The sequence below is a fragment of the Monodelphis domestica genome, chromosome 2, assembly GCF_027887165.1.
Source record: "Monodelphis domestica isolate mMonDom1 chromosome 2, mMonDom1.pri, whole genome shotgun sequence".
NCBI classification, from domain to species: Eukaryota; Metazoa; Chordata; class Mammalia; order Didelphimorphia; family Didelphidae; genus Monodelphis; species Monodelphis domestica.
The window spans coordinates 238,798,716-238,823,263 of NC_077228.1; the positions used below are offsets into that span (position 1 = coordinate 238,798,716).

A 24,548-nucleotide genomic window follows, 5' to 3' on the forward strand; every position below is an offset into this window, starting at 1 on the left:
CTCTAACAAACTATTTCCTTAGTCTCTAAATAGTATCTTTCTACTTTTCTCTTACCTCTCCAATCTATCTTTCACACAGCTTTTAGAATAACCTTCCTTATTCATAGATCTAGTCATACCACTTATTTGTATCTTATTTGTATTATATACCACTTATTTGCATTCACTGGTTCCCAATGACCTACAAATAAAGTTCAGATTTCTTTGCCAGAAATTCAAAACTATATATAATCTAGCACCATTCTACTTTTTTAGCCAAATCTAATTCTGGCTCTGTCACTAACTGTGTGTTCTTCAGCAAGCTGTTTCATTATCTGTAAAATAAGACTATGTCCAAGGTCCCTTCTAGTTCTAAAACTATGCTATGTTCATATTACTTTCTTCCAAATTTGAAGATTTTATTATCCAGCCAGATTGTACCAATCTCTATTCACCAAAGGTGTCTTGGGTACCTTATTCCTGGAAATGTTCTTCCAAGCCCACTTAGCTTGCTGAATTCCTACACAGCTTTGAAATTCTAATATCAACAGTATGCCCTGAAGGGAGCCTTCTGTGATTGTCCTCTTTCTTGGTTCATCTTTACCTTTCAAATGACACATAGTACTTTGTGTCATGGGTAGAAATAATTACACTATATTTTGTTTTTTGTTCCTTATTTTGTCTTTTCCTTCTACTAGACTTTTGCTCGTGGGAGCACAGACAACATCTAAGCTTTCTCTTTCTCCTCTCATCTAATTTAGGGTTTTGGTTAAATGAATGAACAGACGACATGAAGCTAAAAGATTTTATGAGTGGTCATGGCAACAAGCACATAGGAATACTCTCTCTGTAATGGGAAGGTAAAAAAGCAAAGCTCTGTCCAGCTTTTGTGAAAGGTCTAAGACCCAAACCTTTCCAGGATGGAAAAATAAAGGAAGCAGCTTTCTGGTTTTACACAGAAGTTTTGGAGGAGGGCTCCTTGTTCTTCTCCAAGCTACAGAAGACATGGTAAAGCTCTGGCTCTCTCATTACTGGAGAATTGTCTTCAAAATAACCTGCAGCAGGAAAAAAGAAACAGTGACCTTGGAGCTGGAGAGGCTGATATATAAACTGAGCAAGAAAAATTGAGGGGTGAGAAGGGAAGATCTCTTAAGCAAGGTGGTAGAGTGGGATGGGAAGATTTAGAATAGCTTTGGTAGAGAAATGAGGAAGGATTGAGACAAATCGATAAAATTAATTAAGCACCTACTAAATGGCTGATACCTTCCTAGGAGTGGATGATAGCAAAATAAAACAACAACACCAATAATAATATAATGACAACAATAGTAATAACAGTATTATCCTACCTGAGTCAGTATATATTCATTCTGAATCATTTTCTCAATGATGTCAAAGTGATCCACATTGGAGATTTCTAGAAATGAGACTCTCCACCCATGTAAACGCAGGGCCTGGAGAAAAGGAAAAAAGTTGACAGGATAGATGTTAAGGTATTAGGAATGTTGGAAGAGGCTGGCAAGGAAATTAGAAAAATATTCTAAATAAATAAATAAAAATTTAAAAATTCCTAGGACCTGATGGATTCACAAGTGAATTCTAACAATTGTTTATACCAAACATATATCAAACAAACAGTTAATTCTAATACAATACAAACTATATGGAAAAGTAGCCAAGGAAGGTATTTTACCAAATTACTTTTATCAATACAGTGCTGATATCTATGCCAGAAAGAACAAAAACAAAGAAAGAAAACTAGACCAAATTCTCTAATGAATACAGATGGAAACATTTTAAATAAAATACTAGAAAAGAAATATCACAAAAGTCATTTAACTCCCATTGCCTAGCCTTTACCACTCTTCTGCTTTGGAACCAATATACAATATGGATTCTAAGACAGAAGGTAAGGTTTTTTTTTAAAAAACAACAAACCAACCAAAGGCCCTACACTATGCCCAAGTGAGATTTATACCAGGAATGCAAAGCTGGTACAATATTAGGAAAATCACCATAAAACTTAGAAAAAAACAGAAAACATTAGCAAAAGAAACCACCACCAACAAAAATCTTAATAGATGTAGAAAAAGCTTTTGGCAAAATACAATAGTCATTCCTATTAAAAACACTAGAGGGAACAGTTAGGTGGCTCAGTGGACTGAGAGCTAGGCCTAGAGATGGGAGGTCCTGGGTTCAAATATGACCTCAGACCCTTCCTAGCTGTGTGACTCTGAGCAAGTCACTTAACCCCCATTGCCTAGCCCTTACCACTCTTCTGCCTTAGCACCAATACACATTATTGATTCTAAGGGTTTAATATCAAAGGAATCAATGAAAAAAATTTGAAAGTGGCCTAGTGGTACAAGATTTCAAACTATAAGCAATAATTATGAAAACAATCTAGTACTGGCTAAGAAATGGTGGATCAACGTAATAACTCAGGCATACAATAAACAGAAGTAAATGACTATAGCAACCTAGTATTTGATAAACCTAAAGATGTAAACTGGGACAAGAACTCACAAAAATTGCTGGGAAAACTGAAAAATGGTTTACCAGAAACTAGGTATAGACTAACATCTCACATAGTATACCAAGGTAAGATCAAAATGAGTAAATGTGACTTAGACATAGGATGATATAAGCAAATTAGGGAAGTGTGGAAAATTTTACATGTTGAATCTATGAATACAGGAAGAATTTATGACCAAACAAGAGACAGAGGATCAAGGAAAATAAAATGGATAATTTTTATTACATTAAATAAAAAAAATTTTTTTTTGCACAAATAAAACCATTGCAACCAAGATTTGAAGGAAAGTAAGAAACTATGGGAAAAATTTTTATGGCATCAAGTATATAGAGAACTGAGTCAACATAGCTTGTGACCCTGGACAAGTCACTTAATTCTAATTACCTCGCCTGTACCATTCTTCTGCTTCAGAACCAAATACTTAATATCAATCTAAGACAGTAGGTAAGAAGAGTTTAAATAAAAACCTGATACTAAAATAAAAATTAGGTCTTAAAAAAAAGGCATTCTCCAATTGATAAATGGTCAAAGGATATCAAATGGCAGTTTTCAGAAGAAATCAATGTTATCTATAGACACATTAAAAAATTGTCTAAATTATTATTGACTAGAAAAATGCAAACTAAAACAGTTCTGAGGTATGACCTCATATCTATTGGCTAATGATATCAGATTGGCTAATGTTATAGAAAAGGTAAATGACTGGGGAGAGGATGTGGAATAACTAAGACATTAATGCACTGCTGGTAGAATTATGGACTGGTCCAATCATTCTGGAGAACAATTTGGAACTACACCAAAACAGCTATAAAACTGACCACTTTGACCCTGCAATATCACTTTGTATCCCTAGGAGATTAAAAAAAAAAAGGGAAAAGAACCTATTTACACAAAATTGTTTATAATACTCTTTTTGTGTGGGGGGAAGAAATGGAAATTGAGGTGCTCATCAATTGGATAATGGTTGAACAAGTTGTGATAAATGAGTGTAATGGAATTTGATTATGCTGTAAGACATAACTAAAGAGAGAGTTTCAGAAAAACTTAGAGCTATATGAACTGATAACAAACTGTAGTGAGGAGAACCAGGACTGCTGAACACAATAATAGCATACCATGAGGATGATCAAGTGTGAAAGGTTTAGCTACTCTTATCAAGACAAATCTAAAGGACTTTTGGTAGAAAATGTTATCTACTTCTAGAGAGAAATGAGGAATTAATTCTGAGTGCAAATTTAAGAATACTTTTTTACTTTATTTTTCTTGTGTATTTTCTTTTACAACATGGATAATATGAAAATGTTTTGTATTTATCACACATATAATTGATATAAAATTGCTTGCCTTTTTGTAGAGTTGGGAAAGGGACAGAAGGAAGGGAGAAAACTGGTACTCAAATTTTAAAAAGTTATTGTTAAATATTTTTACATGTAATTGGGAAATATTTAATGAAATAAATAATATTTTTAAAAATTAAAGAAAAAGAAAACAATTAGGAATTAGAATCCAAATTAGGAGCCACAGGACTTTACCTCTGAAATATCCCTATGAGGAGGAAAGAGAGATACAAAACAGAGAAGTTAAGACCACCTGAAAATAATCCAAGGACTGTTGAAGGAACTCAGGAGAATCATGTTGGCCCACAGCTATTATTAATTCACAAGTTGAAGTCATTTGACTCTGGACCTCCTTTTGGCAAAACATGGGACTATTCCTCTGGGCATCTTCCCTGGAAGTGTAGTGAAAGAAGACAAGGACAAGGAAGGGAAACAAAGGAAGTCTTAATTTTATCTCTCAGCAGTTAGAAGACAGGAAAGGCTGGGACAGTAAATGTGAAAGTACATTTGGGGACAGCTAGATGGCTCAGTGGTACAGAGATACTTCCTAGCTGTGTGACTATTGGCAAGTCACTTAACCAACTGCCTATCCCTTAGTGTTCTTTTGCCTTGGAACCAATACTTGTTATTGATTCTAAGACAGAAGGTAAGAGATTTTATTCCTTTTTTTTTTTTGAAGAGCACTTGAAACCTTCCATATGTGTGTCTCAGGAGGGGAGTAAAAGCCATACAGGTAGGATCAGGGGAGATGACTAACTCACATGGTCATTTGAAGAATGTCATTGATATAGGTATACACAATGGGCTCCAAGTCGTAGATCCCACTCACCAAGAAAGAACCTATGAATTGAAAAACAAACATCAGTACGTAATTTGTTCTCTAAGTGTTGTTTGGTGGTCCTGAACTGCTTGTTTTTTCAACAAAATTAACAAAATTGTTTCAACAAATCACACTTCTTTGATCAGAGGTGGGCCCTGTGACCAAAAGAGGAAATATGGAGATCCTCCTGACACTAATAGGTTTGTTTTCCATGAGCTACCTGGATTGAGTAACACTATTTGCAGAAAAGACTAATCAGAATCCTCAGAGAGCTAGAAGTCTTGTTCATTACCCAGAAGTCTCTGCTAAAGTCTTGCTCACATCTTCCCAGTAGTCACTGATTGACCTTGTTGAGCTTTCCATCACAAACCCTACCTGAAGCCTCCTATACAATCTTAAACCAGTTCTGTAGTTGGCCATTGCTACCAAACATTCTGAAACATGACCTGGGCATATTCATAATCTGAGTTTGTTTCTTCAGCTATAAAATAGGGATAATGTTATTTTTTTTGCATACCTAAAGGAACATAATTTGACAATTTGGTATTACCCTCAACAGTCCCAACAGTCTTAGAGATGACAAAAGGTACCTTTACAAGAAACATAAACAAAATAATAGAAAGGTTAAATTACTTGTTCATGGTCAGTTAATATTCATGAACCCAGATCTCCCCTGATTTCAAAATCAATGTTCTTCCTAGCACATCAGGGAAAGGTAGAGTAAATATTTAGAATAGATAACCTTTCAATGGTTATTAATTATTTATTATTGCAATATAAGAAAGGTAGCATTTGGAAAAAGGAAAACGTGAGAGCAAATCCTGCTTGTGACAATTACTAGCTATGTGACAACCTCTCTTAACTTCCCCAGAGACTTACTGTGCAGTTAAGAATATTGAAATCTGCATCAGTGAAGGGAGTTTCCAGACCAATGGTATCACAGATTCTTTTTTTTTTTAACTTTTACTTTATGTCTTCCTAACAACTCTAAGACAGAAAGACAAGGGCTAAGCAAATGGACTTAAGTGATTTGCCCTGGGCCACAAAGCTAGGAAGGGTCTGAAGACAGATTTGAACCCAGGTCTTCCTGATTCCAGAACTGGATCCCTATCCCCTGTGCCATCTTAACTACTTCTACAAATTCCTGATATATTGTTTAATCCCATCGGAATCACCACCCTCTTTACTGTAATGTACTACCTTCTAATGAGGGGAAACTTGGGTTCAAGGCCACCTCCAGAACTTATTAACATGTGCCCTCTGGCAGGTCATTTGACCTTGGTTTTCTCTTCTATAGCTTGTAGTGTCAATCTGATAAGATTGTGTGTGAGGACTGTGATAATAATGAGCATGAAGTGCTTTGACTTAGTCCAACACTGTTGTCAATTGTTGTTGCCTAGTTAATTTTCTGTTTGACTTACCTAAAGGACTATTTTTCTATTATTTTATCTAGACCTAAGTCTTTAAGTCTTTTGTTTATTGTATTCATATAATAGAAGCTCTAAGTCAAAAGGTAATGCACTGCATTTGTCATATTTGTTTTAAAACAAACATTATGGAAAAAGAAATTCATGTTTTCAATGCAGTCTTATTTTTGTATTTGACTTTGTATATGGAAATGTTCTTTTGGGGAGTCTGTTAAGTTCACAATTAAAAAAATTTAAGAGAGGCAAGAGAATTAAAAGTGGGAGAGACACATGAAGGGATGTTGGTTAGACTCCTTCTAAATGGCTGCAAAAAAAAAAAAAAGAGGTAATGCACCTCTTATGAGACCACACCAGATAAATGGAGTCTTCCAATGATTTCTAAGCTGCATTTCTGAATTTCACAGATGATGGCACTCTGACATGGATCTGGAAAAGAAGGCTGGAATATCATGTTGGAAAAGAGACCTTAGAAAATCTTTTAAGAAATCATAGTAGTAAGGTTCCAGATAGCACAGTGGATAGAGTGCCAGGCCTGGGAGGCCCTGGTTTGAAATTTGGTCTCAGATACTTCCTAGGTGTATGACCCTGGGGAAGTCACTTAATCCAGATTGTCTAGCTTTTTCTATACTTGTGTCTTAGAATTTATACTAAGACAGAAGGTAAGAGTTAAAAAAAAAAGCATATTAAGATTCTGATTCTAAAACTAAATGCAAACTGGACAATTTGAATATTTTTATTTTGATGTTTTTCATTTGACCCACTGATGTCAGCTTTGGAATGTGTAATAATATATAAATTAGATGCAGTGCTGACAGGCTGGGAAGAAAAGAATAAGAAGCTTTGAAGACATTTACTAAGAATTTTAGTGGATAATTCACTGATCATGCTATAACTAAATTAATTTGGCACTTGCTTCTATTCATATTAATCTAAAAACCAATGGCTAATTGTATAGTATTTTATAGATAGCATATTAAACATGTCACTACAATTGTAAATGTTTATTTCTTATACTTTGTATTTGTGTTATTACTGCTTATCTGGACCTGCTCTCTCTATCAGCACTTTTTTTTCTCTTAAAACCCTTACCTTCTATCTTGGAATCTGTGTATTGGTTCCAAGGCAGAAGAGTGGTAAGGGCTAAGCAAAGGGGGTTAAGTGACTTGCCTAGGGTCACACAGCTGGGAAGTATCTGAGACCAGATTTGAACCTAGGACCTCCTGTCTCTAGGCCTGGCTCTCAATTCACTGAGCTACCCAACTGCCCCCTTCTATAAGCACTTTTTATCCCTCTTTCCTCGTTAGCATTCCAACATGCACATTAATTTACATTAACCTGGGAAAAGTGAAATAAACAAAAGTGATCATTTATTAGGCCATATGTCATAATCGTTCTTAAGGTATGCTCAGCACTGGAGGGTGAAGTGTCCTTCAAGAAGACCCAAGCTAAGAGTCATTAAAGCTTCCCTGGGCCTGTATAACCCACCAAATATGGTAATATACCCAGTACTTGACCCCAAGAAAAAAGACACTGTGGGGGCATATGCCACCTGAGTAAGATGAGAGTGAACCAATTGTCTTTCATATGTCACCTGTTTCTTAGAAAGCCATTTTAAGCTCCAATATCCTCTGCTTCACTATTCTCACAAGATGCTGTATCTCTTGGTTAAAACAGAAGTTCCAAACCATGTGGCAGATTTCCAGTGCCAGTCATTATACAAACAGATTTCAGAACTGACTGGGGCATGGATATGATACAAAAACAGCCTTGACTTCTTAGGGTCCACTGGAAACTATCACTATCTTTTTTTAATTTAAATTATAAATTTAAATTTATTTTTTGAAATATATTTCCATGTGATTCATTTTCTTTTCCTTTCTTCTTCCCTCCTCCCTCCCAGAGCATTTCTACTGGGCTGTACAAATGTTATCACTTGATACCTATTTCTATGTTATTCATTTTTGCTATAGAGCAATCTTTTAAAGCCCAAACCCCAAATCATATACCCATATATACAAGTGATAAGTCATGTTTTACTTTTGTGTTTCTACCCCCATAGTTCTTTTTCTTAATGTGGAAACTATCATTCTCTTTCTATTTCTATGTATCCTCCATTTATCAATGTGCTGTGGAAGAGAAAACAGAAGTATATAAAAATAAAAAGCTTTTGTATGAATGACATCAAAGCAGCTAGAATAAGGGAAGGATTTAATTGAGAAAAAAAGAAAAAAACCTGGCACAGCAAATCTCTCTGATAAAAGTCTGATATGATAATAGATGGGGAATTGAAACACATAAATGAAAACATAAATTGCTCCTCAAGTAGATGTTATCAAAAAAATAACAAAAGGTAATTTTTTTAACCCTTACCTTCTGTTTTAGAATCAATACTGGGTATTGGTGCTAAGGCAGAAGAGCGGTAAGGGCTAGGCAGTGGGGATTAAGTGACTTGCCCAGGGTCACATAGCTAGGAAGTGTTGGAGCCTGGCTCTCTGTCCACTGGGCCACCCAGCTGCTCCCTGAACAGGTAATTTTTTTTTAATAATATTTTATTCGATCATTTCCATGCATTATTCATTAAAGACAAAGATCATTTTCTTCCCCCCCCCCCCCCCCCGTACCCGACACGTGATTCCATTGGGTATCACATGTGTTCTTGATTCGAACCCATTGCCATGTTGTTATTATTTGCATTAGAGTCCGAACAGGTAATTTTCAAGAGAAAAAGTGTAATGACTGCTCTATGTCATTAATAATAAGAGAAATGCAAACAAAAACAACTTTGGGCTTTTACTTATAAAGGACAAAAATACCAGTGCCTTGTAGTTAGAGCTACAAAATGGCCTTATACTTAAAAAACAAATGAACACAAAAGTCACTAAATTTCTCTTTATAGTTGGAGATTGGGGATATATTCTTTTTAAAAACATTTATTTTTTCAAATTTGGAGTTCTAAAGGTTTTCCTTTTCCCTCTATTTCTCACCCATTGAGAAAGGAAGCAATTTATGATATTAATTATACATGCAAAATCATGTAAAAATATTTCTATATTAGCTATGTTAAAAAAAGCAAGAAAAATAAAGTGAAAAAATTATGCTTCAATTTTCACTGTGTTTATTGGTTATTTCTCTGGAAGTGGGTAGCATTTTTCATCATTAGTCTTCTGGAACTGTCTTAGACCACTGTATTAATCAGAAAAACTAAGACATTCACAGTTCATCATTGTACAGTATTGCTATTATTATGTACAATATTCTCCTGGTTCTGGTCACTTCACACTGTATCAGTTCATATAGCTCTTTCCAGGTTTTCCTTAAACCATCCTGCTCATCATTTTTATTCCATCAAAAACAAGAATCACTTGTTCTATCCAATTGATGGGGCATCCCGGCCATCTGCAATTCTTTTGGCTGCTGTAAGTACTTTTGTATATATAAATTAGTGGTATTCTTCTAGCCCTTTGAACATAGTTCCTAATTGTTCTTATTTGGTTGGACCAGTTCATTATGCCACCAATAGTACATGAATGTCCCAATTTTTCCACATCCTTTAGGATAAATATTCTAAGAAAGTCAAGGACAGAAGGGAAAGTTGCATATACAAAAAAATTAATAGTAGTGCTTTTTGTAGCATTAGAAGAATAATTGAAAAGTTATGATATATGAAAATAAAGGAATATTACTATGCCATAAAAAGACAAATATGAAGAACTCAGAGAACTCTGGGAAAGCATCTATGTCGTGATGCAGTTCAAAGGAAGCAGAATCATGAAAAAAATGTGCATGACTGTCCCTAAGCCTTTAAAGGAAACCACTAAAAGGCTTCAGAGCTCTGATAGATGGAGTAGTCAATCACTACTTCTAAGAACAACTGGCAAAGCATATTTACCCATTTGTCAACAGAAAGGGTAGTTAGGTGATGCTGTGGATAAAGTACTGGGTCTGGGTTCAGGAAAACCCAGGTTCAAATCTGGCTTCAGACATTTACTGTGTGACTAAGTGACTTAGGATAAGTCACTTAATCCGTTTGCCTCAGTTTCTTCACATGTAAAATGATCCTAAATTCATGTTCTTTGAATTTGCTATTGGGTTTAGATTTTATGGCTTTTGCATTGTTTTCTTACTTATTTAATTTGTCCTTGTTATATTATTTTTGGCACAATTGTACTTTTAAAAAATAACATTTTTCCTCAATTACATCTAAAAACAATTTTTAATCTTCAGTATTTTTAAAATGTTGAACCAAATTCTCTTCCTCCCTCCCTTTCTCCCCTCCTCCCTCTTTGAGACAGCAAGCAATAGTATATACATTTTACATGTGCAAAAATATAAAACAAAAAATTATTGGTTTTTTTTTTAATGCTCACAAGGTGAAAAATTCACAGATACCTTTAATGTTTGGAATTACTTCATGTTCAACCCAATCTGTCAAGAGCACCATGGAGGCCAAGTGAGCTCCAGCTGAATGTCCACATAGATAAATTCCCCTGTAGTGAATTAGAACAGAAAGAGCTGGGGGGGCCTTAGCAATCTTTGTTTAATCTAACATTACAACAACATTACAAATTACACTTAATCCAACAAACAAATGGTTTTCTAAAAACACCTAACTGTAAAATTTTTTGATTTAACATTCCTATGAGAACAAGTAAGTCTTTTCTTCTCTGACTATTGCTCAGACATTCTCCCTGAAGCTACCCAGCAAAATGTAAGTCTCTGGCAGTCACTTACCTGTTGAATGTATACTGTTTCTGGATGAATAGGATACTTTTCCTCACCTGGCTCAGCATCAGATCGATATTACCTGTACAGACATAATAAATGATGCTTAAGCTTTGGACTAGGACATTCTAACTCTCAAATGTTTTCCCTTCAATTCTCTTACTTACCTTTTGGGGCAAGGTCATAAGCAATTACAGCCACTGCTACTCCTGCTGCAGTCAATGGGGGAACCATAAAGGCTGAATAGTCTTTACTAGGAAAGGAAAAAAACCCAACATTGCCTGTTTACCTGGAAGCAAGTTGCCCAGGCAAGTAGTACTACTTATTTGGTGCCTCTGCCATGTTTGTTCTGGTTTTACCTGAAGCAAGAACATGCCTCTTCTCTCTAGCATATTGTTTCTCTCAGGGCTCAGAAAAAGAGTGAAAGATAGCTTCCATCTTAGTCCTTTGAATTTAGAGTGTCCTCACAAATATCTTCTCTATTTAGCTTTCGCTCTAAGTCAGGAAGACTGCTATAACCTAGGGAGAGAAGGATAGTCCTCCTTCCCTTCAATTTCTTGATAATGACAATAATAACATTTACATAGTACTTAAATGTTTGCAAAGCACTTTACAAATATTATCTCACTTGATCCTCACAACCACCTTGGTGGGAAGTAAATGCTATTATCACCATTTTACAGATAAGTAAACTTGAGACAGGTTAAGTGACTTGATCAAAGCCATGCAGCTAGCAAATGTCTAAGGCTGCATTTGGACACAGGTCTTTCTGACTCCAGGTCAAGTACTCTATGCACTGTACCAACTTCTATATGGATTTATATCTTCTCTGGCTCACCTCCCTTCTTGCCAATATCCTCCATGAATAAACAGGAAAAAAGGCAACTCTGTAAGAAATACAGACACACACATACATATATGTGATTCAAGATACACGAATGAGCATCATTAGTTAGTACAACTGCCTCATTTTTTTAGCAAGTTAGTGAAAGCCTAGAGATTTAATATAGCCCATAGCTTTGAATCACAAAATTTTAGAAGTGGAAATAACCTCTGCAATCGCCTAGTTCAAACAGTACTTAGGTAGGCATTCCCTGTATAACATCCCTCCACAAGTGGTCATCATTCTCCACTTGAAGGCCATTGAATTTTTGATCTAATTATGATAAAGATTTTTCCTTATACCTAGATTAAATATGTATCCTAGCAACTTCTACCTATATCAGCCCCTCAATTTACCTGCAGAGGTCTTGGTAGGGAAATATATGTCGAGTTTCTCACCATCACCGTCTCCATAAGCAACACCAAGCAGATTCTCCTCCCTTGCCTGGGCTTTCTTGGTGGCTACTCCAGAAATACAAGAAAAATTTCTTGTTAACCAGTTAATTTCAACTCCTTCTGTGCCAATATATTGCAGGTCAGATACTCCATATGAGGCCTGCACTCATTTCTTGCTCAGGCAAAGATTCTGATCTTACTTTTAGAGAGTAATTTTCACCCTCTTCTCCCTTTTCAATTCTGTCCTCTAAGTCAGTTTTGGGGGGATACTATAAAGGGGTAGGTGTTTCTCTAAGTTTAGTAATTTTGTATGTCAACTTGATAGCCTCTTGGCCTGAACAATTAGGATTTGGTGGAACTAGTTTTGTCCAGGGTCAAATAAAATGGCTATACATTCATAATGAAATTCAGGGGCTCAGTGATACTTTTTATCATTTGAGAAACAACTTTTTAATTTCACAGATATTCTTTGAATACTAACTACATGGTAACTATGGGAGATGAATTAACATTTATTTAGTGTCAACTATGTTAGGCATGGGGTTACAGAGAAAAAACTTAAAGGGTCTCTTTCTATGTTTGTGGAGTCTAGCCTGGAGAGGCTAAATGTATGTATATATATATGTATGTGTATATATATAGTATACAGGTATATGAAAGAGATATAGTGATTTGGGGAGAAAGGAAGCTTGGGGAAGGTAAGAGGGAAAGACTTTATATAGAAGACAGCTGTGTGACACTGGGCAAGTCACTTAACCCCAACTGCCTATCACTCTTCTGTCTTGGAAGTGAAACTTATTATCCATTCTAAGACAGAAGGGTAAGGATTTTTTAAAAAAGGAAACTAGGGATTGCAAGAGTGTTGGAAGAGAATTTCTCTCTCCATTATGTCACTTTGTTAATGTCATCTCTCAATGACCTGGAGGTCAAAAACCACTGAGTAGATTCAGGTATAGATAGTCCTTAGAGAAAAGAAATTAAAAGAACCCAGGAACCAACAAGCCAGGAAACTGATTTCATAGGCACTGCCCCCTCCTGGGCAGCCCAGAGAAATTAAAAAACTATTCTTGAGATGTGATGAGTGAGAGCTAGTAGGTGGAGAAAACTGCTTATAAGGGGAGACTCAGAAGCCAGCTGGAGCGGAGGCTGAAGAACTCTTGTTGGTGATGAGATTCAATTCAGCATGGCAGTCAATAGAGTAGTAAGCTAAATACCTCTCTACCTCTTTCCTACCTTTTCTTCTCTTTATTATTACTACTTTGATGTAATAAAGTTATAAAGCTACTAGCAGCCTCATAATTTAATTTTAATTATTACAAGAGACAGAGATGAGGGAATACATTCTAGGCATAGCAATAGAAATATCAATATAAGGTCCCAGAGGCAATATTAAGTCCCTACATCAATTATGAATCCCTCTGTTTAGCTTTGGCCCCAACCTACCATTCTAGTCTCATTGACTTTACTCTTCCTGTTGCATTCTACAAGTCAGGCTATATATATTTTAATGTGTATTTGTTGTATCACCCATCAAGTTCTTTGTGAAGAGGTGCTTTTTCATTCTTTGTGTTTGTAACATCAGAATCTAGCGAGTATCTGGGACATTGTGGATGAAAAACACATATTTGTTGATTGATTGATTGCTCAATCTGGTGCTAATATTCCAGGGCTCAAACTTTAGATTATGTGGGAGAAGGGGCAACTGAGTGGCTCATTGGATTGAGAGCCAGGCCTAGAGATGGGAAATCCTAGGTCCAAATCTGGCCTCAGACACTTCCTAGCTGTGTAACCTTGGGCAAGTCACTTAAGACCCATTGCCTAGCCCTCACCGTTCTTTTGCCTTGGAACCAAGACACAGTATCAATTCTAAGATGGAAGGTGTAAGGGTTTAAAAAAGAAAAGAAAAAAATAGATTATGTGGGAGAAGCCAATAACCCAGTAGAGAGATAGTTCAGCAATGTGTATTAAACCTGCACTTTAGTTTAATAACTGTTTCTTTTTTTTTATTTATTTATTTTGTCATTTCCAAACATTATTCATTGAAAACAAAGATAATTTTCTTTTCTTCCCTCCTCACCCTCCCACCACCTCTCCCATAGCCCACGCGCAATTCCACTGGGTATCACATGTGTCCTTGATTCAAACCCATTTCCATGTTGTTGGTATTTGCATTAGAGTGTTCATTCAGAGTCTCTCCTCAGTCATATCCCCTCCACCCCTGTAGTCAAGCAGTTGCTTTTCATTGGTGTTTTTACTCCCACAGTTTATCTTCTGCTTGTGGATTAATAACTGTTTCTTATAAAATGATTTAGTAATGAAGGGAAGAAAAGGTATTTATTATGTGTTTGCTATGGGACAGCACTATGCTAAGTATTAGGGATGCAAATAAGGGAGTTTCAAGGAACTTCTATTGTAATGGGGGAACCAAAGTGAAAACTCTCAAGAATATTATAAATTCTAGAGTTCCCTGGTCAAAAGAAAAGACTTCAAGTAGCCAGAAGGAAACAATTTAAATATTGTAGAGCCGCATTCAGGATCATATAAGATTTAGCAGTTTTTGGGTTAAAAGGATTTGGGAGGGGGGGCAGCTGGGTAGCTGATTGAGAGCCAGGCCTAGGGACGGGAGGTCCTAGGTTCAAATCTGGCCTCAGACACTTCCTAGCTGTGTGACTCTAGGCAAGTCACTTAACCCCCATTGTCTAGCTCTTACCACTCTTCTGCCTTGGAGTATATTGACTCCAAGAAGGAAGGTAAGGTTTGGAATATATTTTGGAAGGCAAAGGATGCTTCAGGGAGGGGAGGGGAGAATGGACATAAAGTTCATTATATAATTTTAATGAGCAATCTTGATCCTGGAGACATGATAAAGAAACAAATCCTCTTCCTTTCAATAGAGAAGTAGGGGATTATCATTATTATAAGCAGTTTCAGATGCAGTTCTTGAGTCAGTTGGTTTTGTTTATTTTCTTGTTACAAGGGAAGGCTTACTAGAACTAGATACTGGGAGTGGAAGAAGTATATTTTGAAATGACTATGATGCAAAAAAGATATCAAATGTTTTTAAGATGAAGAATGGATCCAGTGTTGTAGATTGCAACCCAATTGTGCCTCCTCATCCAATACAACTCTTATGCACGTTCTCCCATAAATTCATATAAGAGACAGAGATTTCTTCATATTCTCCTGACATTATGTTTCTATTAGTGGAGTAGATGGTTGTTTGTCAGGTATCTATTTCTATTTACAGCTCATCTTTTCTTTCTGGTCATATATCTCTCCAATGGAATCTGTATCACTAATTCTTTTGAATATTTTATTTGTTTTGTGTTCCAGCCTTCCCACATGCACCACATACTTATCCACAAAGACTTCGGAGTGATTCTACACTTTAATTATTCAAACACTATAGTGATCTATGACCTATATCTATATGTCACCAGAACTAAAATAATGGACCTTTCAGGGAGAAGTTTGGGGTCATTAAAAGAGTTAGGTAAGTTCCCAAACACCAGGCTATTGTGCTCATTTGATTCTGTATAGTGTGTACCTATTTCTCAGTACCAAATTATTTTGATGATTATAGTTTTGTAGTTTGAGATATGGCAATGCTGGATAGGCTCCCTTCCTTCTCACTCCTCCATTAATTCCTTTGATACTCTAAAGCTTTTGTTCCTCCAGATGACTTCCATTTTTCTAGTTCTATAAAGTAATTCTTTGGTAGTTTGATTGGTGTGACACTGAATAAGTAGATCAATTTAGGTAGTATTTTCTGTTATATTGGCTTGGCCCACAAAAGCAATTAATATTTTCCCAATTATCTTGGTCTGTCTTTTTGTAAAATGTTTTTATAATTGTGTTCATATGGTTCCTGTGTATATATTGACAGATAGACTCCCAAGTATTTTATGCTATCTATAGTTATTTTAAATGGAATTTCTCTTTCTATATTCTTTTGGATTTTGGGGGCATTATCATAAGAAAAGCTAATGATATTTTATATCTTGAAACTTGGCTAAAATTGTTTAGATTTGTTTTTCAGTTGACTTTATAAGGTTCTCTAAGGAAACCAAAACCTTTCCCAAAAGCAATAATTTTTAAAAATTTCTTTGCCTATGTTCAACTCCTGTCACTTGTTCCCATATCCTGAACTAGTTAAAGGGCTTCTTGGAACCACTTTCTGCCCCACAGTTTGGTTTTGATATTCTCTCACACCCTAGGACTTAGGTATTAGAATGTTCCAAGTGGCATTCTCCTGACCAGACCACAATTCCATTGTCCAAAGATCTCTCTCTCTCTGAAATTCTTTTTAAAAAATCCCTTACAGTAAGAATCAATAGTGTGTATTGGTTTTAAGGCAGAAGAATGGTAAGAGCTAGGCAATGGGAGTTAAATAACTTGCTCAAGGTCACAGAACTAGGAAGCGTTTGAGGCCAGATTTGACTCTGGATCTGGTTCTCAATCCAATGGTCTACCCAGATGCCCCCTTAGTTTCTTTTTCCATTTCTTCCCAGAGTCATCCCATATAAAGATGTTTGCTTTAAAAAAAAAACAGAAAAAAGTGGGGGGAAAGCTGTAGAACTGATCAATACACTGAAAAAGTCTGAAAACACATGCAGTGTGCTATACCTGTGCACCTCCCATTTTCATCAAGGGGTGAGTTACAGGTTACTTCATATTTATTCTTTCAAGTCATACTCAAGCTTTGTAATTCTACTATTCTCATTTTTTATTTATATGTGTCTGTGATTTTTCTTTCCATTTATATTCTTATAATTATCAATATGATTTTCTTGGCTGTTTTCACTCTGTGTCAGTTCATGTAGATTTTTCTATACTTTTCTGTATTTACTACATTCATTATTTCTTTCACCACAGTAGTAGTATCTCATTATATTCATGTCAGAATTTTAGTCATTTCCTAATCAACGGATATCTATTTTGCTACCAACTCTTTGTTATCACAAAAAGTGTTGCTATAAATATTTTGAAATATATGGAGATTTGTTTCTTATATACTTATGCTAGTAATGGAATCTTTGGGTCAAAGGAAATGGGCATTTATTTGCATAATTCTTGGTATTATTGACCTTTTGTCCTCCCAATGAATTTGTTCTATTCAACAAGAACTATTTGAAAAATGGAAAATAACCTAAGAGAAACTGAGTGGAGACCAATATTTCACTCTACAAACCAAGATATGCTCAAAATAGATATGACTTAGATGTGAAGGGTGATATCATAAGCAAATTAGTGAAAGGAAGAAATTATCTGTCAGATCTATGTCAAATGTTTTTTCTAGCCCTATAAAGTACTTTTTTGTTAATAATTGTCATTAGTATTATGTTGACCATACTCGTAAGATTTAATATTTCCCTAATTATTTAGATCTGTATTTATATGAAGTGTTTTACAATTCTATTTATATATTTACTGTGGGCAGGTAGTCTCCCAAGTATTTTATACAGTATGTAATTACTTTAATAAGGATTTCTTTTTATCTCTTTCTGTTTGGTTTTGTTGATTATATATAGCAATGTTGATGATTTGTGTGAGTTCATTTTATATTCTGCAACTTTGCTGAAACTGTAAATTGTGTTGATTAATTTTTAGTTGTCTCTCTCTAGGGTTCTCTAAATCATCATTTCATCTGCAATGGTTTTTGTTTCTTCATTGCCTATGTTTATTCCTTCAATGTCTTTTTTCTTACTGTTACCACTAGCATTTCTAGTACAGTATTGATTAGTTATAGTAATAATGGACATCCTTGCTTTATTCCTTATCATGCTGGAAAGGCTTCTAGCTTATCCTTATTACAAATAATACTTGCTCTTTAGAAAGATTACTTTTTTTAAAGCTCCATTTATTCCATGAGTTTAGCATCTATATGTTTTTTACAATAGGAATAGGTGTTATGTTTCTACCAAAATTTCCCTTTTCATCCATTGAAATAATCATATGATTTTTGTTGTTAATAATATGATTATTTCAATGGATGAAAAGGGAAATTTTGGTAGAAACATAACACCAACCAATATTAAAATATCACCACAAAACAAATACAGAAGTGAAAGAACCAACAAGGAGAGAGAGTGAAATAACTTTCAAGAAAAGAAAAACCCAAAAGGTAGGCAAAGAACATCTGGGGCACGGAAGTGAGGGTGGGGGTGTAAGAGGAGAGCAGAGCCAAGCAAGAAGCTATAGCAAGGAGGGAAGAGCAAGTCATACTCCCCATCCCACATCTGCTGACCTAGGTTCAGGAACCTATGCCTAAGTCAATATCCAGATTCTGAGATCCTGCCTGAGCAAATGGTGGTACAAGCCAACCCATACCCTTGAAATTTCAAACCTGTGGAGAAGTCTGGAGCCCCATCCTAGGAATTCCAAGCTTGAGATAAGGACTTAGTTCACACTTTGGATTATATGTCTACATGGAAAGAGGATCTCTGCAATTTTCAAAAATTACTCTTAGTAGTAGAGAAGATAGAAGGAATTTACTCAGAAAGAGGGTGGAAAAGTAAGCTGATTATGATGATATATGATGATTTGATGTATAAGGGAAACCTGGGAACCCAGGAGATATGAATGGTCTTCAATCTTCTTCAAAGACCTTGTGGCGGAGGTCTTTGAACTCCCCCTGGCAAAGGCCAGGCAGGAGAAAAATCCTATACCCTCTCTCTCTTCTCCTTAATTCCTTCCCTCTATATTAATTAAAATTACCATAAATTTCCAAACTGACTTGGGTATTTTTATTTGAGATTTTCTCTGGCAACCAAATTAATTTAGATTAAGTCACAACCCTAAAAATTACCCTTACACTATCCATATAATTTTGGCCAAGTCATTTGATAACATTGGGCCTCAGTTTCCTCATCTGTAAAATGAAGGAGGTAGTCTGAATCATCTGAGGTCCCTGCCAAATTAAAAACTATGATCTTATGAAATGGTTTATTCATTTCTCAGTGGTTTTGCTCATAAATTTCTTGTACCTGAATACCTGAAATGCTTGTCCCCTACTTCATTTCTACCTGTACAAATCCTAACTGTTCTTCTAGACCTAGCTTTCGCTTAATAAGCATTTAATGAATGACTGTGCCAGGCACACAAAGAAAAAGACAAAAGCAATCTTAACTTAAATGCTCTCTTCTGTGTAAAACTTTGTCTGGTTTGCTTTCCCATTCTTGCACTTAATAGTGATCTGCTGATATAACAGATTTACCTCAGATAATCAATACTCTGTACAATTCTGTTTATATAAGAGACTTATATGAGATGCCATCTAAATGTGAGCTATGTATGTATATAGTCTCTAAGTATGGCATAACCTATTCCTCTGAACTTGCCTAAAATTCAAATTTTTAAAATATAATTTTCTATTATTTAGTATCATTTATTTTTATAGGTCTAATTTTCCATACTAGATTTTTTTTTAAACCCTTACCTTCTGTCTTGTGATCAATATTGTATATTGGCTCCAAGGCAGAAGAGTGGTAAGGGCTAGGCAATGGGGGTCAAGTGACTTGCCCAGGGTCACACAGCTGGGAAGTGCCTGAGGTCAGATTTGAACCTGGGACCTCCGGTCTCTAGGCCTGACTCTCAATCCACTGAGCTACCCAGCTGCCCCCCACACTAGATTTTAAATTCAAGGGCAAAGGCCTTGGTGTCTCCCTCAACTCTTAGAATCTATCAAATCATTGTTAAATATATATTGTGTGTATGGCAGTTTGTTAGGGATACAGATTTTTAAAAATGGCTCCTGTTCTCAGAAAACTTTAATTCCTCTAGGGCTGTGATGGTGAATCCATGGCACACATTCCGAAGATGACATGCAGAGCACTCTCTGAGGGCATGTGTGCTGCCCCACCCCACCCTATCCCAGTATTCATTGAAGGACCAGCCCTGGAACGTATTTTTTCCCTGACCCCCTTACCCCTAGAGCCCCTGACCTGGAATGTGCTAGGGACTGAGAAGGACTCAACTCCCAGGACTTTTTGATCCATGACCTAACCCCACCTTGGGCCTCCCAACTCTTCTGAGGAGATAAATAGAACTAGGCACCATGAGCGGACATTTGACCACAAAGACCTAATTCTACCCAACTGTTCTGATAAGATATCCTCTTCTGCAACTCAAACCTACCCTATATAATGCTTTTTCTCCCCTTCATTCAGGGCCTCATCTGCCTTGGAGGCAGTGGGACCCAAGCTCGTTCAGGGTTCCATCTGCCTAGGAGCCTGTGGGACCCAAGATCAAGCTTGTAATAAAGCAGTTCCTCTTGCTTTTACATTATCCAGTGTGCCTCCTAATTTGGGAAACCAGAACTGGGTTGAACACATTACTAGAAAGGCAAAAGGAAATGGGCAGACCTGCTCCCCTTCCCTTCTCCACTATGCCTGATGACATTTTTTCACATCATCTGCCCCTCTGCCCAGAAGCCCAATGGGAGCACCTTCTCCCTTCTCTGTGTAGGGTAATGGGGAGGGGGAGGGCATGCCTGTCACTTGGTGGGGGTGGGGCAAGGCCCTCAGTCTTGAAAAGGTTCACCATCACTGATCTAGGGGAATGGGAGTTTGCCCCTAATTCATTTTGCTGTGTACGTTTTGACTGATCTCCACCCTCTGTTAGGAACATGAAGGAGAGAAGCAGGTGCCCTAATCAACACACAAAGCAACTTCTGCCTGGTTTCCAGTAGCAATAAACAGTCCTCCTTCCTTCCCTCCAAATAAAATCCTAGACTATTTGTCTTTTACCAAAATTATACTTTTCTGAAATATTCTGAAATTATCACTTTAGAAAAGGATTTAAAAACACACTCCCTCCTGCCCATATAACCAAGCAAACATTTGCTTATACTTACCATGTATTCAGTACTACACGGAATAAAGAGAAATCATAAAACATGACTCAGATCCATGACCACTGGGAAAATTAACCGGAGCTAATATTTTACTAACTACCTGTTTACATGAGCCAAAACTCAAGTTTAAGAAACTGTTCTATTCTGACTTTTGAAAAGAAGTTACTTCTAGAGTGGAGAAAAGTAGGAACATTGTTCTTTGGGGAGGAATGGAGAAATCTTTTGGCAGGATGAAAAAAAAATTATCAATCCAGTTTTTTAACATCTCAGAATATCTCCATATGAGTTTCATCTAAGTCTAGAAAAATTAACAAAATAAAAAACTTAGAGTGAAGCCAAACATGAAGTTCAGAAGAACTGGTTTCAAGTACCGCTTTGACACATACTTAGCCGAGTGTTGTTATTCAGTCATGTGTGACTTATCATGACGCCCTGAACCATAGCTATCCATGGGGTTTTCTTGGCAAGGATGGTGGAGTGGTTTGCCATTTCCTTCTCTAGTGGGTCCTTCTGTCAGGTAATGAGATGTTAAGTGACCTGCCTAGGGTCACACAGCTAGAAAGTCTCTGAGGCTGGATTTGAACTTTAGTCTTCTTGATTCCAGGACCTAGGGCTTTTAAACACTAAGCCATAGCTGCTTTTTACTGGCTGAGTGATAGTGGCAAGTCTCTTAACTTCTTAGTGTCCTAGGCAACTCTAAGACTAAATTACAGACAGCGGTAAATCTGCATGAGGCAGTTCTTAGTACCATAAAATCACTAATTCAGTACACACACATCTCGATTCAATTTAATTATTAACAATAGCAAAAACACTCAATGGAGCATTGCATTCAACCAGAGTCTTCAGAAAACCAAACACTGGGAATCACAAACCTTTGGTAAGGTGCAAAGGTTAATAGATTTTGCATTTGCTCTTCCCCCATATAAACAGGGAATATACAAATGGCAGTTTTGGGGGAACTTGTTAAAACTTGGGAGACAGGAAAGCAGATTCCTAGCAGCAACTTTTGCAGTTGCCTTTAAAAGCAATAGGATTTTTTTTGGAGGGGGGGGGGGAATAATGTAACATGCATTTTAAATACTCTGACACAGAAGATCTGAGTTTGCTAATTTGCTAAATGATGAGTACATCAAGAGGATTGCTGTAATCCTGATCCATCTCTTTGTCCCTGTAGTGAACCATAAGCATCTTGTTAGTTCAACATAACACCCTGGGAAATGTTCTCTGTAGTATATATATAGTTAATTTAGAAATACCTGCCTCAGGGACAGCTGGGTGGCTCAGTGGATTGAAAGCCAGGCCTATAGACAGGGTTCAAATCTGGCCTGAGACACGTCCTAGCTGTGTGACCCTGAGTAAGTCATTTAACCTCCAATTCCTAGCCCTTACTGCTCTTCTGCCTTTAGAACCAATACACAGTTTGGGTATGTAACATTTCAAAGATGGAAAATAACAATTAAAAAAAACTTCCCTCATTTCAATAGACACCGAAAGTAGTCTCAACTTCTAAGCTATCTAAATTAGAACAATAAAAACACTGCTTATTTTTTTAAAAAAGCAACAAATCCTTACTTTCTGTCTTAGAATCAATACTGTAAGGGCTTTTAGGTGAGATTGTTATTGCCCTCTTATATGTTAATATAGGTGTTAGCACATTTGTGAAATTTGAAAAACAGGGTCCTCTAGTCTCTTCTACATTTTTCTGTCTCTTTCTCTATTGAATTACCTAACTGCCTTTTTCCAAGTATATTTTGACCTACAGAAGGTCAATAATTGAGAATAGATTTCTGTTCTTACCCTCTGTTCCCACTTGAACATGTGCTTTTATCACCTCCTCAGCATTCAATCGGTGGGACCATCTGCTGGGGGAATATTGCTTCTCCAGGTCCTATGAGACACAAAGGCTCACAATTTCTCAATTGGAAGGCATCTTAAAAGCCAACTAACCCAACCTATACCTGAAGGGACTCTTCCATCTATTTCCCTCAACACATTCAAAATGATCAACCAGCTTTTGCTAAAAGATCTTAAAGTAGAAAGAATGGACCACTTCTCAGGGCAAAATATGTCCCTTTCGAATAACTCTAATCATTAGGAAATATCTCTTTACAAATTCTTTCTACCTATTAATCTTATTTAAATAGTATTTTAAAAATCCTATTAAAATAGTAATAACGTAATAATTAAACACTTATAGTGCACATTTACATAGCACTCTGGACATTTTACATTTGGTATTTCACTTAAATTCTCACACAATGGCAGTAATTGAGGTGACAATTCTCAAACTTCTGAGGCAGCGCATTCCAAAATAATTTTAAAATTGTGAGGAAGTTTTTCCTCTTATCAAACAGAATTGTATGTTTTGGTCCTCACTATTACTAGCTTTTCTTTATGGGGCCTTCTACTTTTTCCTTCCACATGATAGCCCTCCATATTTTTGAAGACAATAATCACTCCTCTCCAACGGTGTCTCTCTCTCTCTGTTTTTAAACCCTAACCTTCAGTCCAAATGATAGGCAATTGGGATTAAGTGACTTGCCCCAAGTCACACAGCTAGGAAGTGTCTGAGGCCAGATTTGTCCCTGGGACCTCTGGTCTCTCTATTCAGAGCCATCTAGCTGCCAGTTTGCTTCAAACTGATTTTCATATGGTACAGTCTTAAGGCCCTTAACCAACCTGGTAGTCCTTCTCTGGAAATTTCAGTTTCTTATACTAGCTCCTAAAATGTGGTATACAGAACTCAATGTAATAGTTCAGATTTTGTCTAACAAGAGTAGGCCAATCACTTCTCTCATTCTGGACATTCTGGTTCCTATAATGAAGCCTAAGTTTGCTGCAGCTTTTTGGGAGGTAAGGAGAGGGAAGGGAAATGAACTTCTATGTCACCAAGTTGACTTGGATTAAGCCTGCAGTCTTTTTTTACAAAATGATTTCTCCAACCCAGGCTTCATATCCACACACAAACTATTATCTAGGCATCCTTCCTACATTCTGCATTGCAAGGTTAACATCTAGAAGCTAAATGTGGAACTTCTCGGCCATCCCCAAGTTAAATTCTATTAATTTGGCCCAGCCTTTTAGCCCGTCCAGGTCTTTTTTGCATACTGAATCTGTCACCATAAGAGAACTTTCCCTCCCAGCTCGTGGCCATCTACAAATTTTGTTAAATGCTATTTACGCCTTCATGTGAATCCAAGAGAGATAACAAATAACCTTAATTAGGATGGTGGCAAAGAAAGAACAGAAAACGAGGGGAAATCTCAAATCTTTTTGTAGCTTCCCCGAGTCATCAAGTCTCAAGACTCCCCAGGATTCTTTCTCCCCTCCTCAAGACTCCCCACTCCAGGCATCCCTACACAATAAGCACCCACTTTTACCTCCTTGGCCAGAGCCTTCCAAGGCCTGTCTCTGGGGCTAAGCCGCAAGCCAGTCATACCTTGACTGCCCTTCAGGCTGGAATCTGCCTAGATTTCCACAGCTCCAGGATTTCAACATCTCCAAAAGAAAGGCGGGGACTCGGGTAGCCAGAAGGAGCGACGGGAAGTAGAGTAGATGGCTTTCAGAAGGACGTCCCCAGTAGCGGAAGGGG

At 36.8% G+C, this 24,548-nt stretch overlaps 1 protein-coding gene across 3 annotated transcripts; it reads right to left on the reverse strand.

Moving 5' to 3' along the window:
• Positions 1-770: 770 nt before the first annotated feature.
• On the reverse strand, positions 771-24,521 carry AFMID (arylformamidase). 3 transcript variants are annotated; one of them, XM_007482939.3, is made up of 11 exons: positions 24,337-24,521; positions 22,754-22,844; positions 12,061-12,165; positions 11,660-11,708; positions 10,989-11,074; positions 10,831-10,903; positions 10,489-10,586; positions 4,614-4,692; positions 4,106-4,244; positions 1,329-1,433; positions 771-1,034 (listed from the first exon to the last, which is right to left on the reverse strand). In XM_007482939.3, exons 1-11 carry the CDS (start codon positions 24,391-24,393, stop codon positions 1,008-1,010), a joined length of 909 nt encoding a protein of 302 aa, XP_007483001.1. In that variant the 5' UTR covers positions 24,394-24,521; the 3' UTR covers positions 771-1,007. The 3 variants fall into 3 exon arrangements, 2 of the variants coding, with proteins under 2 accessions (XP_007483001.1, XP_007483000.1); XM_007482938.3 differs by having other exon boundaries at positions 12,061-12,168; positions 24,337-24,504; XR_001628148.2 differs by lacking the exon at positions 4,106-4,244 and having other exon boundaries at positions 12,061-12,168; positions 24,337-24,511.
• Positions 24,522-24,548: the final 27 nt, after the last annotated feature.